At 49.7% G+C, this 19,039-nt stretch overlaps 1 protein-coding gene across 5 annotated transcripts in view; it reads right to left on the bottom strand.

The window, feature by feature from the left end:
• Positions 1-833: 833 nt before the first annotated feature.
• The window catches only part of ARHGEF6 (Rac/Cdc42 guanine nucleotide exchange factor 6), a 39,508-nt gene continuing 21,302 nt past the window's right edge, over positions 834-19,039 (bottom strand). For 3 of the 5 annotated variants that reach the window (XM_068411769.1, XM_068411768.1, XM_068411767.1), the window contains exons 9-21: positions 18,254-18,392; positions 16,271-16,330; positions 13,974-14,120; positions 13,001-13,087; positions 11,913-11,991; positions 10,994-11,127; positions 10,603-10,728; positions 7,637-7,657; positions 6,725-6,818; positions 5,653-5,742; positions 4,745-4,844; positions 3,803-3,857; positions 834-3,126 (exon numbers count right to left, since the gene is read on the bottom strand). In XM_068411769.1, coding sequence (XP_068267870.1) covers positions 2,986-3,126; positions 3,803-3,857; positions 4,745-4,844; positions 5,653-5,742; positions 6,725-6,818; positions 7,637-7,657; positions 10,603-10,728; positions 10,994-11,127; positions 11,913-11,991; positions 13,001-13,087; positions 13,974-14,120; positions 16,271-16,330; positions 18,254-18,392 — 1,273 coding nt within the window. In that variant the 3' untranslated portion in view covers positions 834-2,985. The remainder of the gene's footprint in view (positions 3,127-3,802; positions 3,858-4,744; positions 4,845-5,652; positions 5,743-6,724; positions 6,819-7,636; positions 7,658-10,602; positions 10,729-10,993; positions 11,128-11,912; positions 11,992-13,000; positions 13,088-13,973; positions 14,121-16,270; positions 16,331-18,253; positions 18,393-19,039) is intronic. The other 2 variants (XR_011049151.1, XM_068411766.1) reach the window with 2 other exon arrangements.

Here is a 19,039-nt window from a genome sequence, read left to right as displayed (position 1 = left end):
CCTGGATCTGGCTCATGGGGACCCGGGAGTGGAGATGCTCCCTCCAAAATGAGCCTGGGGGATGCCTCCTCCAGTGCAGGCTCTGGGGCGTGTGGGTCTGGATGCAGCCCTGCTGTGGCTCTGCAATAATTCCCCAAAATACCACTTGGGTTCAAGTGGGTTCCCTTGCAGATTTCAGTGTTTTTCCACGATGCACTCAAGGCTGGTGTTTCTTTTTTTTTTATTTGCTCTTTTTCCCCGCTCTGACTGCTGTGTTTGGGCAGGGAGAGCAGGGTCCAGCCCTCCCGCCCTCGATCCTCCCGCTTTGGCTGAGGGCTGAGAGCATGGCACATCTCTACCAAAGAGTTAAAAATACAAGCGTGCAGGAGAGGTCTTGTCCAAGTGGTAGACCAAAGGAAATCCTGTCACCACACCTAATCTCCAGAAAAAAAAATACGCACTAACTAAAAAAAAGAAAAGAAAATCTCAAACAGGCAGGAAGTCACTTATCTACAGGAACCCACCACTGCAGCGGAGAGCAGCTCATTCTCCATAACACATCCTTGTTAGCAGAGTGCAAGTGGGGCTTGAGGGATGGAAATGCATCTCCTTCCCCTGGGACCAGGCACGTGCCTGCTGCAGGTCCTGGTGATGGTGGGAGCAACAGCCCAAGTTCCAGCATCACCCTTCGCACCTGTATCCCCGCCAGCATCCAGTAAATTGGAGGGTGGATGATGCAGCCACGGACATTTTGAGCAAATGAGGGATGCCCAGAGCAAGCACTGGCTTTGTTTTCACAGTGGAAACAAAGGAAGCAGCACCGAGAGCTAAGAAGCGATATTTATCCTTCTTTATTTGTTGAAAATGTCAATTAAAAAACTGTTCAAAATAAAAACATGTTAGAAAAGTTGAACTTGCATAAGTAGTTACAGTAACTAAACCTACATGACAAAGATAAACTGGAAGGCAGCTGACACAACATCCATCTAAAGACAGACTCACTGGAACCTATTTACAAAGCACTGTAAACAAAGTAAATATGGAAACATTGCTGTCCATCCGGCATGGCTTCTTTTCCTTTTTATTTTCTTTTCTTGTCTTTTTTGGCTTCTAGCTCTTGATAAACGCTTGATCCAAAACGTCCCAGTGTGCCCTCCGTCACATTACATCTTACAAACATGCATATGTACACAGCACGGGTTTCAACTAAACCAGGCGGGCAGCAGGGAAACATTTCTACCCTCTCCTCGGAGTGTAAATGGCCCTTGGTTTGCTTCCCTGCACAGGCTGCACGTCCTGAGCCCAGTCCCCAGCCCGCCTTTGGGCAGGCAGCAGGACGGGACAGTGCCGGGTGTCTGGGCACCACATCCCAGAACAGCGGTGTGAGCTGCTTGGTGTGCAGCAAAGGTCGTTATCCTGGAAAACGATTAACGGGCACAACAGGGCTCCACTGCTGACCAAATCGCTCAGCCGCGTGCCCGGGTGGGGATGCAGGGAGCTGCCGTCCAGCTGGGATGCTCTGGAGATGGCAAATGTAGCCAGGGCAAAAAAGATCTGTTTTGTCCTAGAAACACCTTAGGTTTAAAGAGCTTTTCTTTTTACACTCCTTGTGATGTTTTGGAGTCTAGCTCTCCCCAAACACCCTTTGCTATATTCTGGCTAAATTTTAATTGTAAGGAGGCAGTCGTAGTTATTGCCTCTATTATGTCCTTCATGACCAATGTAACGGTATGACTGTAATGAGCTGTGGTGTGTTTGCACACCCTGGGACCATGCTGCCCTGTGATACACGTAAGACTTATCATTAACAGAAGGTTACTTTTATAATGCTGCTAAGGAAGGAAGGAAAACATCAGTTCTAAACTAGGGTGTAACACCAAATAAGATGAAGATAGCCGATACATATGCATGTTGCCTGTGTGCTGTGTTCGAGGAGCTGTGCAGGGATCTGGAAGGGTGTTGCACGTCCTTGTCCTAGGAGCGTTCCAGCTCTTGTCAAAGCATAAATAGCTTTCCTATCCCAAGAGAAAGTTCCTTTTTCCTAGCAGAAAGCCCCTTTGGGGCGATGGGGGGAAGAAGTGGCCGTTGGCTACGTTCCTAACATGGGCAGAAGGGAGCAGGGAACCAGCAATTTGGGGGTTGTTCTTTGTTGTCAAGCAGTGTTTACATTTCATAGAGAGAAAAGCATGTCCTGCAAGGGGAAGCACAGCAAAACTAAACTCATACAATACCTGGACACTCAAGGTGAAAACAAAGCAAGGGATAGGAGTTATAGGTCATGCATAAGAAAAGGGTTTGGGGGGCAGAACAGCAGTTACCTGTTGTGCTAATCATGAGCTGTTAGGAGGCAGCACTGTGCAACATACCTTCCCATGCGCTCTGACAGGTGCTCCAGATCTGGCTTCCCCAAGGAGTTCAAATGTCTTCATGGTAATTGCACATTTTAATCAGTATCAAGGCCACACGGGAACCACAGTATTGCTGGGCTCTAGTTCGCTACAGTCAACTAACGGGGAAAAAGAAGATGGATGGGAAAAGCTTCCCCAGTTGTGATTATCTGAAAAGAGGAGCATGGTGCTTTTTGGTTTTTTGCCACCTCAATAATGTTTTCATTCAATAAATAGGTACCGGTGCTTTTGAAAAGAATGAAAGCATTAAAAAGTGCTTAAGCTTCCTCTAGGAAATTGCTGCCAAACCCTCTGTGAGCAGCAATCATTAGCAGAGTTTATATTTGCTCCCAGTAGCAGGTACGATGAGGTATTAGTTGCTGCAGATGAATTGTGAATCATGGACCGCTTGCTTACTGGTTTAGTTGTGATCGATTGTTTCTGGTTTATTTCCTTATCGGATGGAAGAAAAACTATTTTTTTTCTCTATGACTTTTTTTTTGGTAACAAAATTCCCAAAACCAACAAAATAAGGAGCAAGAAGAGGCAAAGGATCCAATTCCGCTTCCCAAAAAAACACCTGAGGTCACAGACCACTGCCAGCAGCTTCTCCCCGAATTCAGGCGATCAGGGACGACTTGCGCCCCGTGTCCTCCCTGCCACACTCGTCCGTCTGCTTCAGCAGCCTTCTAACCAGCTTCTCCAAGTCCTTCCTGGATTTAAGCTCTTCCTCCAAACACTGTTTCATCCTTTTGTTCTCCTGCGAGGTGACAAACAAAGGAATAAAGATGCAGCTAATGCCCAGGCACTTTATGGAATGAGGTAATTCCACGTGCCTGGCTGCCTGGTGCCTCAGAGGTGATGAAATATCAGGGACATTTGACAGGTCACTGCTGGCTTGGGAGGATGAACAACACAGGTTTCTTGTGGTCTGATCCACTCGAGCAGACCCTTACTGCCTTACAGACCTGCACAAAAGTCCCAGTGACTTTGAGTAGGCAGAAGCATCCTCCTGGGAACTTAATTATAGCCTGGGTTGGAGGACCCTGTTCTCCTGGGGTGGTCTCTCCCACCTCCAGGCTTGGGGCTGGAGGGAGAAGGACATATTTCCTCTGAGCCTACAAGAACTGGTATCCACCAGACCCTTATAAAATGAACAGTCAAGTTGAAAGAGCTTTTAGAGTAGGGGGAAAGTTTCATGTTACCCCGAAGACCAACTACTCCTTCCTTCCTGCTGGCTCTGGTGCTCAAGCAGTTGTGTGGTGAGCTGATTCAGGATGCTAAACCAGAGGAAAACTAACGCTGACTCAGGAAGCTGCAGGATCAGACCAGCATCGGCAAGACTTCCTGAGCGCTGACCAGTCGAAGACAACAACCCAGCATGGCCTGGCTGGCTTTTCCTCAACTCCCATCACAAATGATCCCACTCAAATTACCTGCTTCAGTTCTTTGACTTCATCTTTCAGTGCATAAACCGTGTCAACAAGGCTCCTGCAAAAAGAAATGCAAAAAAAAAATGAAATAAAAAGAGCTGGAGCGCAGCAAAACAGCAACAGCATGGGAGCTTTCGTGAGCAAGGCGCTGAAGGGGCTTCCAGCTTCTGCTTTGCTGCCCATTGCAAGCATCAGGCTGCAGCTATTGCTGCTGCCCATGAGGGGACTCTGGAAACACAGCTCAGTAGCATTTATAGGCCACTGGTTCAAAATTCAGGGCTCTTTTCTCAAGAAAAACACCTTGTGCTGCTATCTTTAAGTTATCAATAAAGGTCTGTGGCTTTGGCTTCCTTGTTTACGCTACTGCAATAAACAACAATGATTTTAAAACTGGAAACGCCTGAGCATCTTGTGTAAAATGGCCTTGATTCCTTGAGGTTATGCTGCAAAAAAAACCCCCAAGGATGAAAGGAATGCACTGCCTGGGTTGGAAAAGGAGCGGATCAACGCAGTCACCCAGATGCTGAAGCTACGTAACAGGCTGGCAACACTCACAGACAGGGTGCCAGGCAGGCTCCCGAGGGGCAGCAGCAGCCCAGTATGTCAGCAGCTAAAAAAAAAAAAAGAGCCACTTGTTTGTTTCTGTCCTCCCTGACCCCAGTAGCTACATCCGGATAAGCTCTGGGGCTCGATAAACTGGCTGTCGGACCTGGCACACAGACTCCCAGAGGGCTACAGCCACGTCAGAGCAGCTGGGAAGGCGGCCCTATTCTTAAAAAGGGACAAAACAGCAACTGAAATAGTCCCATGTTCTCGCCAGGACTGAGGCAGCAGCAGGTGACACCAGCCCATCTCTGCGGAGGTGCAGAAGGAGAGGGCATTGTTTTTTAGTGTCCCTCCAAAAAGCGCCAAGGGGATCTGCAAGCAGAGAGCAGCCATGCTTACTTCTCCTCCGTGACAGTCTGGCCGTTGCTTCGTGTTTCCTCTATGATGATTTTCTCTTCCTCAGGAAGAAGGACTTGGGGGATGGAGTCTTTACGGGAGCCTGTGCACAAGAATTACTCATCAGAAAGAAAAAGGGAGACTTTCCCTGATGGTCCAGAGACAGCTCGACAAATGCAGCCCTTGTTCTCCCTGCCCCTCCGCCAGCCTGGGGCAGGCTGGGGACACGGGGGCTTGAGCAGCCACCAGCTAACTGTCTGCTATGGTTAAATACAGGCTTGTACGTACTGCTAACCTGGAGCTAAAGCAGCAAGTGGAAAGTTTTCAAGAGTGCTCGTTGCATCTAAAGCTCCATCATGACTTATAAATGAAAACATTCGATTAGGGTCAAGAGCCCTCAGAAGAAACATGCCCTCCCTTTTTTAAATGTACCATTATTTGACAGTTCAGTGATTTAATTTGACATCTCACCAGCAATGATAAATAGTTATATTTCCAGAGTTGAAGATGTTAAATAGGTTCTTATGAAGCAGCTTGTTCTTAAACACGCAGCTGATTGAGAGATAATATTCATGCTTCCTTTCTAAAGCTATATGCAACCTGAGATTACCATCAGGTTTTCAGTGCTGACAGCCACAGGCACTGACTAGGTTCGCTTAATTCCTAACAAGTGCTGGTGAAATAGCTGTGTCTCATCTGCCCTCCTACCTGCTTCATTCTCTGTGTTTAGAAGAAAAACAATGGCAACTAAACCACTAGGCAGATGAAGCTCCCTTATCTTGAAGATTGAACACCCCGCAGTTTCCTAGCATGAGCCTCGTTGCTGTATGATGCAACCATCTGTTTTTTCCCAGAGGGGTTATCAGTATTGCAGGCAGAGTAAGAACTAAATAATCTGGTGGTGTGCCCACCTGAGCTGAGAGCTTGCTGGAAGCCTGCCCCAGTACAGTATGCCTCGATCACCTTCAGGATCTGAGCATCTTCTTCTAGTGCAGCAGTACCTGTTAAACATTGCAGACAACAGCTATTACAAAAAGCAAAGTGCTCTGGCTTCATCTCTCCCAGCCTTTGCTCCCAAGTCCCTTAAGAGAAGAGTGTGTTGTTTCCTTGACTGACACTATCTCTGGGACTTTGGCTAATTCCCCTTTTGAGGTCCTTTACATTTTCCAGCCTTTGCAACATCGTGTGGCATTGAGCACCATGACTAAACGGTGTGAAAACACACTTATTGCTGCTCATCTCAGCAAAACTCAGGGGGCGATGCCTGACTTTGGGTCATCAGATGATCAGTAGGCAGAGCAGCCCTGCTAGGAGGGGTCTGGCACAGCCGCATCAGAGCAGGACATGGACGTGTGAAGTCTTCATTGCCAGTCTTGGCTCAGTGCTGTATTCTCAAGGGAGACAACTGACCTTCAAGCTGTACACTGCAGCAGTTCACTGCTGGGTGACCATGGCCTTTCATGTAAAACCCCCGAGGAGTGTCCCAAGTGGACTTCAGGGAGCTGTCAGGACATCCCTCTTTGCAGGTGAACACCCCTGCAGGGACAGGGCCTTTTTGTGTTCCCTGATCCCCCATGGAAACTGTTCTAGGACCGGCTGGCATGGCTGGGTCAGGGCTTGTCCCAGCTCTCAGGCGTATATTGATAACCATTGAGACATGCAGTTTTAATGTAGCTTTTAACTACTTAGAAGTAGCTCCTTGGCTTTGTGACCACAACAAGACCAGCCACAACTTGTGATCTTGTGCTAGCAGTCACAAGGAGGGCAGCAGCATGTCTGGCAGTCATAACTGGGAAGGGATCTGCCAGAGGCTGGGGACCGGTGCGCTTCCAGAAGGCTCCCGTGCTCAGCAGCACATAGGCTTGCTCACAACATGAGCATCCTGTCGCATCCTGCACCGTAAGAAAGGCTGCTCTCAAAGTCCCGTGGAGAACACTGAGTACACAGAAACCTCCAAAAAGAAGAGAAAAATACAACACTTACTTTTCCGAATCACAAACTCTTCATCGGATGGTTTTCTCTCAGTTTTCCTTTTTGGAAGAAACTTCTTCATTGTTTTTGGACTTTTGCTGGAATCCTATAGAGAAACAGACTCTTGTGTTTAACCAGAACCAAAGGCAGCTCAACCAGCAGAGCAGCGTAGCTGAATGCAGCTATCCCTGTTACACACAACACATTAGAGAACTACAAAGCAGACAATGACAAAGTTGGGGAAAATGATGCTTTTTGCCTTTCCCATGCGCTAATTGTGGCCCACTGCTCCCTGGGACAGCGGTGGGAATTGCACCTGCAGGTCTGGGACAGGACAAGCTCCTCTAGCAAATTCAATCCTCGGCTAAGATCCTTTAGCCAAAGAATTCAAACACATTCCCAGCACTTTTAGTCTGCTTACCAGCTCTGGGGTCTTTATCAGAACACCCTATCACGTTCTTTATTTCCTTGACTCAATTTGATTTCAATATAAAACACTTGGCAAATGACATTGCTTCTCAATGCACACACTTTGTGTGAGAGTATAAATCCCCCCCACATACACAGAGAACAAACAAATACACACAAAGTTAGTGTTATGCTATGACTCCACAAGTAAGAAACACAAGCTTTTATCTCCTTCACTGAGTTACAAGTCTTGCTGATTTGGAGAGAATTAGTGTATTAGTAGGTTACATGCAATACAGATTTTAAGCAGGAGAAGAGGCATGCCAGGAAGTTTAAGTACTATCACACTAAATCCTTCTTGAGAGTTATCTCAAAATATATTTGCCAGTCGCCACTGACTCTCACAATAATTTAATGACACAGCCAGGCAAAATTAGAGTCATGCAGGCACGAGAAGCATGAACAGGAACAAGCATTCTTCGCCACGATAAGCCAAAGAGATGTATCTACCCTTACCTTTAAGATATAAGACATCCTCTACAATGAATATGCAAAGAAAGAGAAGATGAGTGTGAGAGATTGATGATTTTATTGACCAAGTCTATTAAATCCACAATTCTAAAACACATTTAAATGTTAGTCTTGAGATTAATGTGGCACACTCTGTACTGGTTTTAGAGCACTATCAACATGCAAAGGAGCACGGTGTCATGCAAAACTGAAAAAATTACATGTGAAACGCATGGTAAGTGGGCATTAATACACTCTGAACACATCAAAATAGAGAACATGCCTCCTCAGTTAGTAGTAGGTTTCTGTAGATGTTGGTTGTCTAAAATGGTGTTTAAAAATGCAGGACCCACTGGTGCCAGCCAATGCTGCAGCTGCCCCGCGCGCCCGGCTCTGTCTGAGCCCCAGGGAGCAGCTCGGGGTCCGGCCCCGTGCTCAACACCAGTCCTGCTGTCTTCAACCCAACCCAACCAGGATGATGGGATGCTCTGCCCACCCTGGTGACAATCTCCCAGGACTTCAGCTTCTCAAAGGGGGCCTCCTCGGAGGGGATCTGCCATCCTCACTGGAGACCTGACAGCGTCAGGGATCAGCGCAGCAGCATCTCCCTGCTCTGCTGGCAGGATGGGGAGCTCCCTGCACACCCCATGGAGGGTCCTATCACTGGGATGCTCGGCACAGGGAGCCGCGTGGCTCTCCTGCAGGTCTGGCCAGGAAAGTCATGAACCCTGATGTTATAAACCCTTCACGTAATGCAAAGCAGATCACTTAAAAGGAAAAAAAAAGAAAAAGTAGAAGAAATCATCTGTACATCTTTTTCACTTTGCTAATCCGGACACACCGCTTTACCCACAGCACCTGCTCTGTCATTTCAAATGATTACTGGAAACAGAACAGGAAAAATGACCCAATTTCAATGGAAATAACAAGAGTGCTGTGCGGTACGCAAGCAGGTTCTGGGGTTTCCTGAGCACAGCTAGGTACAAGGAAATGCACAAGACTCTGCCATCCCGTCCTACACTACTAGAAGCCGATTAAAGTAACACTGGATAGCTGCAATTCTCTTTCAACCAAACTCCTCCACTCCCTTTCCTACAAATAACCTTTGAAATTTGTATTCCTTCATTATATCTTCATTAGAGGAAGGTGACCTGCACCGAGCTGTTAGCATCGTTTATTTTGTGCCCTACTTTAATATAAAAAAATATATATAAAAATACAGTGAAATAGGAGTTCTGCTTAGTGACTGAGCACCCCAGAGGGAGGGATGAGACAGACACAGATCTGCCTGGGCCAACAACTGAACTTATTTCACATTTGGCATCGCAGGCTTGTGTCCACGAGTCCCTCCCCTGAGAGGGGAGCTGCCCCCCGGCGCAGGCTGGACCGGCTGGGTACCAGACTGTGCCTGCCCACCTCTGCCCCAGCTCTGCGGGACCCCTTGGCCTTTGGGTTTGCACCAATGTGGCCAGCTGTTCCCACGCAAACCACATCTTTGGTCCTTTGACACCTTGCACGCTACCATCCCGCCTGCAGAAGCATCCCTCCCCTCAGGGCTCCCCACCTGCTCGGCCTCTGTGGCAAAAACCTCTCGCCTGCTTTCGATGCAGAGAGTTTAACTCCTGCTATGTGTGGCAGGGGACAACGGAGAAACTGCAAAGGACCGTGGTATTAATGTCACCCAATCTGTGGTTTTAGCCTACCTTATAAACAAGTATCAGCCTTGCACTTTCACACAGAAAAATTTCTCCTCTAATTCAAGCCTCTTCCTATATTTTAACTCACCACGCAAGCAAGAAACTGTTTAATCCATGTTAGGGATTTGGACCATGCAAAGATTAAGGGTCGTTTCCAGGCTGCTTGGTTGGGTTTTGAACAACTTAAATCCTGAACGGAAGTGTGTTGCTTTACAATTTTTAAGAAATAAATGTAACAAAATGCTGTGAGGCAACCTAAAATCTCTACCTGGAGTAGCAGAGCCACAGCCCCTGCGGCTGCCAGGCTCTCCATGCCTGAGTGCTGGGGGACTGCAGGGGTGCGAGCCCCCTCCTCGTCCCTGTCCCCGCTGGGAGCGCAGGCTGTGACACTCCCAGGGCTGCTATACCAAGAAAGGCGGCTGACTCAGAACCGGAGTGCTCATTCAGTGAGGGGAACATTACCCAAGTTACTGGTGAGTAATCCCAAAAGTTTAACGTGAGGTAGGGAAGGAGAGCACTGCAGTTGCAATGGGGAGTGAGACTCGGAGTTGGGTTGTATTTTGGGTTTCCCCACGCCACCTCCTACCTCCCAGGCTTGGGGTTTCTGCAGGGGAAGCGATCCCCGGGGCTGCTGCCTCCCAGCAGGGTATGGGTGTGTAAAACACTCGGGTGGGCAGCGAAGGAGGGTCGAGCCCCACTGCTGCTGCAGGGAGCCCTGCTCCAGCCACCAAAACACAGGGTGGAAGACATGAGAAATATCAACAGGCCTTTCTCCTCTTCCTCTTGGTGCAGCACCGCTGCTCCATCCTGCAGCGCTGGCCTGGGCAACACTGAGCTGCTGCTACAGCCCCTCTCGCTGCAGCATGTCCCGGCAGGGAGCCCAGCTCCCACCCGCAGCTCTGACCAAGGCAGGAGGAGGAGGAGGAGGGAGGCAGCTCCACCACAGCACCCATGGCACATGCAAGGCTGCGGGACACTCGGCTGTGGGATCGGTGACATCCAGCAGCTGAGGGTGCTGGCTACAGCAGCCGACAGCAAACATCAGGAATAGGGCTGCGGCTGCGAACACACGGGCTCGTGCTTCACTTGCAGCACAAAACCAGCCACAGCGACAAGCATCTGTCGCGGGACCGGGGCAAAACTTTGCAGTCATTTCTCTCAGCATCCCCATTACCCGAAGCTTCTATGCCCTCGCTATCGGGGTAAGAACCCCAGACACAAGCACTAGGGACTGCCATGAAACCACAGTCCTCTGCAGGCACGCAGGACAATTACCTCTTTGTAACTCAGCGCTGCCGACGGTCTGAGTGGAGGGGCAGGACGAAGGCAGCTCAAGCTCCAGGGCTTGAGGATTTTGGGGGGTTCCAGAGGCCCTCGGATCTGTCCGGCTGAACTAAATGTCTGAGAAAATAGATGAGAAGCAAACGAAGGACTGTTAGCCAGCAAAAAATGTAGAGAAGCACAGGGGGATGGACAAGAGTTCACTGTGAACTCCTTTGAGACATCTAGGTTGCAAGAAAAATAGGGCAGGATACATGTAAAATGGTACAAGCATGACACGGTTACGAGCAAAACTGCAGGATGTGTCTTACAGCTGCACACCCCCCCTCAGCACCAAGGTGCTGGAACCCTCGGCAGCAGAGAGGCTGGGAGGCGAGACGCTTACCGAATGAGCACTCCAGGACTGCGTTTTGGAGACGGTGTTGCACGTCCCTTTGGTCAGCCTTTGCAAGTGGTCAAGCCACTCGTGCAAGTCCTGGCTGGTGCTGCAGAACACAGTGATCCGCTCCGTCATGTTCCCTGCGGCAGAGGTTAAATAACCATCTTTAGCAAGTGGTAGAGACCCAGGAGGAAACACAGGGTGAGCTCAACTTGGCACAGCAGCAAATGGCTCCTCAGCTTGCAAAGTCTGGTGGCTGCAAAAGGCCAGTGCAAAGATGTGACTGCCCACCGTGCTCCAGGCACCCCGTGCCAGCCGGTGTGGGAGTAGCACAGAAAAGCTAAGGCAGCTGGTGAGATGAATGTGTGAGGAATTATTTAAGGTTAAAAGTAAGCAAACACAGCATATCCATGATTAACAGGGCCCTGATGTCAAATACCACCAGCACAAATAGCTGCACTACGGCCAAGTGACTGAGCATGACAATCGTGCATAGCTACAAGTAATGAGCTAAATTCAAGGGGAAAATTGGGAGGAACATTAGGAAAGCTACCTGATGACCAGAGCCATCGATCTGTCAATAAATGAGGTGCTCACAGCTGCACAGGATGGACCCTGGATGCAGACAGGGCACGCATGGCACAGAGCAGTGTTACCAGGGCCACAACCAGCCCTGGCAGGAGATTTGTCTCATACAAAACGCTATGGTCTCGAAAAGCAGCCCAGCGCCAGAGACAGAGCTCAAGGGCACTGGGAGGAGGTTGCCTCAACCAGAAGGGAGATGCTCAGGAACTCGGACAATACATGGTAAAAGAGCAAAAAGAAGAGCGTGGCGCAGTGGGTGTGGGGAGGAGGAGGACCAGCACCTCCAGTGGCAGCCGCTGTTCAGACTGGGAGGATGTCCCCAGGCAGGGGCCACACTGACCTGCGATTTCAAACATGTGCTCGTTCCCGTCGGCATCTTCCAGCTTTGTCAGTGTCATTCCCATCAAAGGCAGCTTTCCCTAGGAAAATTGAGGAGGAGTCAGTGTCTGCATCTGCTTCCCAGCAGGCACTGTGCTGCTTGTTTGTGCTGATTCCTTTCTCTTTGGGAATTGCCATTAAAAAGTAATTTGTGAAGGCTTCAGACTGCAGGAAGAGTCTCCTTTAATGCATGGATCTAGATTTCCCTGCACAACTAGGTCAAACCCCAGAGAAGAGGCTCCCATGACAACTGAGTCATCCCCGGCTCATCTGCCGCCCTTTCCCTGCACTAGGTGCAACCCCTTTTTACAACCAAGTCAGGAGGATGAATTTCCCCTGGTCTTTCTGAAAGCCTTCCCTGTCCCTCCGTTCTGCACACTGAACTCCCTGCTCACCTTACTCTGGCTGGTGGGTGAAATCTAAAAACTCCGCCAAATCCTTCCCAAATCTTTCCCGTCTCCCTCGTCCCCCTTGTCTAGGACAAATGACACATCGACAGGAGAGCATCATTTTCCTGAAGGGTATTGATGGTTTCAGGCAACTTGAGAAAAGCCAAGCTCCCAATTCAAATGGTAAAACACAAGAAATGCAGCGGTTTGGGGTGCCTCATGGAGTGGAAATTTTGCAGCGTTTTGGGGTGCCTCATGGAGTGGAAATTTTGGGCTCTTTCCAGTAGTGTTTTCCAGAGATGGCCCAACCCTGAGAGCCAGCTGGCTGGTCGTATGGGGCAAAACCCTACAGCTGGGTCAGGACACCTTACACACACACACACAACATCCTTCAGAACAGCATGTAGCACAACATGCTGCGAGGTTGGGTTTTTTTTTCTAATTTCACAGCATTCACACTCACCAAATGCTGTTTAACCGGTTGGCAGGACAAAGGCACTAAGTGTCCTGGCAGCATGGTAAAACCAAGCCCTGGTTCCCAGTCTGGAGCATTTGCAGCACAACAGAGAGGTTTAAGGAAACAGGATTTAAATTTGACAAGAGCTATCCGATTTCCTTTTTCACATCTAACGCCCTGCAACTTCAAATTAAGCATGCCTACCTGATAGATGAACCCGCTCATCCGTGGGCTTGCAGACAGCATCAGCAAAACGTTTGAAAACAACAAGAAATATCGCTCTTCTTTCTCCTGCGGGGATAAGAATTTAGGTTAGGCCAGCTTGCAATGCATCACAAGCACTTTCCTCCAGCAAACTGAACCTGTTGCAGCTGGAATCGCAGCCTTCCAGAGACCAGCCCCAAACCAATTATTTTGGCTTTTTTTTTCTTTACAGCAGCTCATTTCTGTACTAGTTTTTCCTGCATACATTTTGTCTGCATCCTGCTAATCCTGACGATATTACTGATGTCCTTTTCCAATCATTTCAGGGTGCCTCAGAAGACTAAGACCTTATGTTCCCCAGCAGTTCACACCCCAAACAAGACTTGGGGACTAGACTCTACAGGGCTTTGCTTTACAGGTCTTCCCATGGAAAAGTTGCTCCAGCAAGGCACTTTCCCACACAGCAAACACCAAACATGGCTTTAACATCATCAGTGAAGGATTGTGGCAAGCACTGGTGCGATGCTTTAGGACCAGTAGCACAGGAATCCCTTCAGTTCCTTCCAAAGCACAGTCTGCTCTGGAGTGGGACGTCACAGCAGCCGCCGCACTGTGCACAGGACGTGGCAAAATGGTTATGCTAACGCATGCTTTCAAGTCACTCTCATTTCTCAGAGTAAGTCACAGGGGGGGAAGGGGGGAAATTAATGTGTTATACGACACTGAGATACTTCTTTTGCTTGAAAAGTGTGTCACGGGAGGCCTGAAGCTGAGCCCCTGGGGTGTGATGCAGTGCCTGACTCCAAAGACATGCACAGCCCCATTGCGCAGCACTTCTCCAGGTAAAATTATTTATCAGCGTTATTTGTCAGCACTTTGCTGGCCTGGGGTAAGAGCAGCTGCCGCCTTGCATCACTGACCCCATGAGCAGGGGGGTATTTGGACACGATGTCTTTAGGCAGGAGACACTCACCTCACTTCCCCCACACTGTACCATAACCTGGGACATGTAGATGATGTTTCCCATCGTTTTTATGTCCTCTCCTTCCCAGCGCTGGATGGATTCAGAAAGGATCTGCAGTTCGAGTTGTTTCCTCTTCCTCAGCTCTTGGCATTGCGACTGGGAATCACAGCGGGGCGCTTCGTTAGCTGCAGGGCAGGCGCAAACCCAAACCACCCCAATGAAGGTGGTTTCACCAGCAACGCTCCCACAGCCACGTGGGCTCAGGGCTGGTCACGTCGAGGGACTGGGAAAGCCCGCTTTGGCTCTATTACACAAAGTTCGTTAAAAAAATTACACCCTAGCGATTTATGAAGTAATGAATACGTTAAAATGTCAAAGCAATTGCGAGCTGCACTGAGCAAACTTTTCTTTCCAAACCAGTCCTACCTCTGAGAGCACAGGGTCATATTTTCCAAACCAAGACAGCCGCAGAGTTAAATGCCTCTGATTTTGCTGCTGCTTAGAGAGATTTTGCCCATTTTGCCCAAACAGCAAATAGAGTTATACTTGCAGCAATGCAAAGCCCCCATGAATCAGATGGGTGGGTATTTTCCCAACCAAAATTTGCAAACTTAAAAGCAGGACTTGGTGCAATATTTCAGTGGTGCAGTAGAGTAGCACCAAAAGCAGCTTTTCAAGGTGCCATAATTGAAAAGACTGCACTGATGCTCAGCAGCTGGGGGCTGGTAGAGCTCCACGGGGCAGCCAGTCCTTCAGCAGCTTTCAGCAGGCAGAGGACAACGCTGACTGAGCAAAGCCAGCCCTGCGAATCCAAGACAAACTTGCTTTAACTGACCCCTCTGCCAACGGGGAAAATTGCTGCAAAGCCAAACCCGGGCTCAGTTTTCACCAGCTGCTTGTTTTTTTCCAAACCCCTGTTTCTGACAGAGATTTTCCTCCTTTGCAGCTCAGTTTCATACAAACTCTTTGACTATCCAGATCTTCAAAGAGAGAGGCTGCATTGGGTCTGGTCTGAAAACACCCAATTTTGAACCAGACTGTGGGGGCTTCCTTTGGTTTTACAACTGCCATGTGCTTTGATGGCTCCCTGGGTGTCCGAATCCAATGTTCCCAGGATGCAAATCCATATAAAATCCATCACAGTCTGTGCAGATGCGATGCAGCTCCTCAGTCCCTGCCCTGATGCCGCTCGGGAGTACCCCTGGTCCCACCACAGGACCACGCATCTGTCGCAAGGGGCATCTCTGTCCATCTAACCTCAAATCCACACCAAACCTTTGTAGTCATAATGTCATTACATTAAATTGCTCAGCGCCCAAGTACACATTTCAAGTAAAACTGTCCACCACTTATGATTGTTCCTAAAGATTAATGATACCTTGTAATTTAACTGAATTATTCCCCTATTACCTACTAGAATAAATCGCGAGGGAGCTGAGATTCTAAGTAAATGTAACATGATCGCCCTTTCCTGTTTTCTATGAACTTTCTCCTCCTCATCTTTTATCTGCACCGCTAAGCACCAACAACTTGCATCTGCCGTGCTAAGGAAGGAAGTTGGACCACATCTGGAGTGGTTATAGTGAAAGGTATTCAGTGGCTCCACAGTGAGAGAGACTATAGCTTTTTTAATAACCGAAAAAAGCTTTGCTGGGTGAAACCTTTGGGCACGTAGATGGCTTTTCCCCCTCTTTTTCATCTCACCTCAGTAGGACTTTGAGGGGTGTAGGTACCACAGCTCATAGAAATGGGTTTGTTACCTCTGACTCATTCCTTCGCTGCTGCTTGCTCTGTTCCCTGCTGATGGCCACTGCACCCAGTGCCACAAATTACCTGGTCAAAGCCTCCTGATACCAGAGAAGCAAACCTCAACAAAACAAGAGTCACTCAACAAGCTCACAGGCGTTAAGTCAGACATCCGTGTTAACCTTTCACAGCTCATCTGAACAAGCAAGGGGTGGTCTAGTTTCAGGTGGCAAATGACTAGGGTATGGAGGCAAAAGGAGATGAAAGGGACCCTGCTGCCACCACCACCCACACACAGCTTTCTGCAGCAGAGAAGAAAGTCAGAGATCCTCCGTTTCTGCTGCTGGGACCACGGAGCCAGCGTGTAACTGCTGAAACACGCAGCCAGAGGGGCAGCTCTAGGCTTGAAACTTGAAATTAAGATTCTTTATAACCCATCTTTTCCATTCCAAAAGACCTTTTTTTTTTTTTCTAATGAGGAGACAAATGTCAGGCTTGACTCATTCTTCATGAAATGCAGCCCTGAAATGGAGCGCTCTATTTTAAGAATTGCCACCTACCACAAGGGACTTGAAGGATGTGACGGCTTTCAAAACCTCTTCGTGATCTGCATGCGCCTCCTAGTGAAGGGAGAGAAAAAGCCCTCAGCCACCAGCACCACCCGCCCTGCGCAGCACCCACGGCCCGGCGCACCCAGGGCTGCAGAGCTCACAGGGTGCTGGGGGATGTGGGGCTGCAGGAGAGGGCCAAAACCCCCAGGTACCAGAGCTGGCTTCCTCACCACCCTGCTCAGTGTGACATGGTTTAAAGTAGATATGCAATTCATTGATACCGATTTAAAAAAGCGGCCAGAGCAAGAGCAGCTATGATTTTACTTAGAACAAACTCAGCTTACAATGAAAATAAATCAAAACAGGCAGAGGTGCAAGGTGGATTTCTGGTTTCACCTTCAGGAAGGAAATTTCCATTGGCATGCAAGGTATTCCAGCCATTGCCCCATCAACGTGCCACTTCCATGAGCATCAATGGGAGCTTCACCTCCTGGTTTAAGGGAGAGCTCTTGGGCCAGGGAGGGGAAAGCAGGATGCTGCCCCTTACGTCTGACTGCAGCTGCATGCTAGTGCTCTCCCAGCACCTTCTCCTGGGCATCTAAGGCCCTACATCATAAGCTCTTCACCATCCAGACCTCATGCCATGGAAATCCTAAGGTGTCTAGGTTGTGCCAAGGAAATCCTAAGGTGTCTAGGTTGTGATGGAGCTGCTCCTGCAGCTGTCAGAGGCTGCCTGGGATCGCTCACCTCTGAATCCAGGACGAGGGCTGCTCTGGACAGGCCTGACCCGTCTCCGGCTGTGCAGCAGTGCAGGGAATGCTATACATCCACACTGCATATATCTATATTGCATACATCCATACTCTTCCCACGGCATCGCAGCTTGAACCGCAACCCTACTGATTCATGCAACAAAACCCCCAAGCTCGGTTTAGAAACTAAGAGAAACAGCTGACGTGCGTGTCCCCGAATCCACTGCCGACCTCATACTGCACCCTGCACAGAGCACGCTGTCGCTGTACGGGCACAGTGGCTGCAGCCACACTCAGCTCAGCCCCTGCAGCTCAGCTCAGCCAGGCGAGAGCAGGACAGGTCAGGTCCACAGCGTGCCTACAGTGCAGGCTCTTATGCTCTCTCCTGCGCAGAAAAAGCCCTGGCTCAAGCACAGAGGTTTTAATCCTCTGGCTGGGGTGTGGATTTGAATGATCACGGCTAAGCGTGCTGAGCAATTAACTGGTAATTAATACTGGAAGAGGGAAAAAGCAAACCTGGTTAAAAACAGACTCTTACTTCTCTTTTCTCCACCTCCCTGCACCACCCCTGAGGTTTGCATCCCCACAGCTGAGCTGTAGCAGCAGGCGAGCAGCAGAGCTCCAACAGCACAGATCTTTACAGTCCCCGGGAGGAGGGGGGGAAATGTCCTAAGGCAGACCTGCCACCCGCCAAGGAAGTCTCTGTCCCCCCTTGCTGCTCTCCCTGCTCCCAGGCACTCGCTCCTCTGCCCCCGTGTCTGCGCTGGCTGCCAGATCCACTTCTGCCTGCGCGGCTCAGCCTCCACCCAGGAGCACAAGGCTGGAGTGAGGGGTGGGGATGTGCCTGCAAGCAGGAGCAAGCAGCCGGGGATAGGAATCTCATAAAATGATAATAAAAACACTGATTTATTACCCGCTGTGCAAATAAATACCAGCTGTAGTCTGACCCTGAACTCTGCTTTTACTTGCGCTGGAAATGGCCCATCTTTGAGGAAGGGCTGGGGCGAAGAGCACGCAATGCCCTCCCGCAACATCCCCCAGGCCCCACTGCTTTCCCACTTTCAATCTGAAAGGTAGATAACGTCCCACGGGGGTGGAACACCTCCTCGGAGGGGTGCTAAGTACTTTTAGCAATGTGGTGCTCAAATACCTACGGGCAGAGGTACCTCTTGCAGGTCAGGGGGAAGCTGTTGCAGCATCAGTGGGCACAGCCTGCCCAGCAGTCCCGCACCCCACCTACCTCCATGTGCCGCTCCAGCTCCTGCAGCAGCGTCACATATTTATCCAGCCTCAGGAAGGGTTTGCTGAGGCTCGTGGTTAAGATGAGAATGCCCGGGTTGGCCGCACCCTGGCTCTCCATGAACTTCTCCAGCTCATCGCTATAAATAGAGACAACAACAACAAGAAAGAGGGCTCGCCACCACTGAGGGCTGTGTTTTGCTGCCTCCCATGCTCTCCTGATGGCCGGGGCTCTGCTCCGAGCTGTGCCTTTTTGAAGGCAGCCCAGCCTCCCCCTCCAAGCACCCCCTCCCAAACCCAGCAGGGCAGGCAGGGAGCTGGAAGCTTCCAGCCAAGCAAGACCCCGCTCCCCGGGGACGCAGGGGAGGATGCTGCGTGGTGGCGAGTGTTGGTGTGCGCAGCCTCTGGGGTGCATCGGTGCCAGCAGCTGGTCCCCCGGCACAGCAAGGTGGCACAGGGCCAGGTGTCTGCTGGACTGCGGGGGCTGCAGAGGCTGGTGCTGTGCTGGAGGACGCTGCAGCAACGCGCCGGGACCCTGCTGGGAGCCGTGACGCTGTTGTGAGCTCGTACATCGCTCTGGAAAACATGGCTTGTGCGTGTCAGCACATTTGCCAGAGCTGATTCTTTGATTGATTTAAGAAAAGAGGTCAGACTGAGGAACCACATGAATGAGTCATTTACAGGAGCCAGGCTTTTCGTTCAGCTGAATTAAAGCTGGATTCCAGCAGGTTAAGTAAATATATTGTGAGTTCCCGTTACTTAGAAGACCTAATCAGTATGGCCGGGG

This window comes from Nyctibius grandis, chromosome 13, assembly GCF_013368605.1.
Source record: "Nyctibius grandis isolate bNycGra1 chromosome 13, bNycGra1.pri, whole genome shotgun sequence".
NCBI lineage: Eukaryota > Metazoa > Chordata > Aves > Nyctibiiformes > Nyctibiidae > Nyctibius > Nyctibius grandis.
Note: the sequence above shows the minus strand (reverse complement) of the source record. Positions and strands in the feature narration are given on the sequence as shown.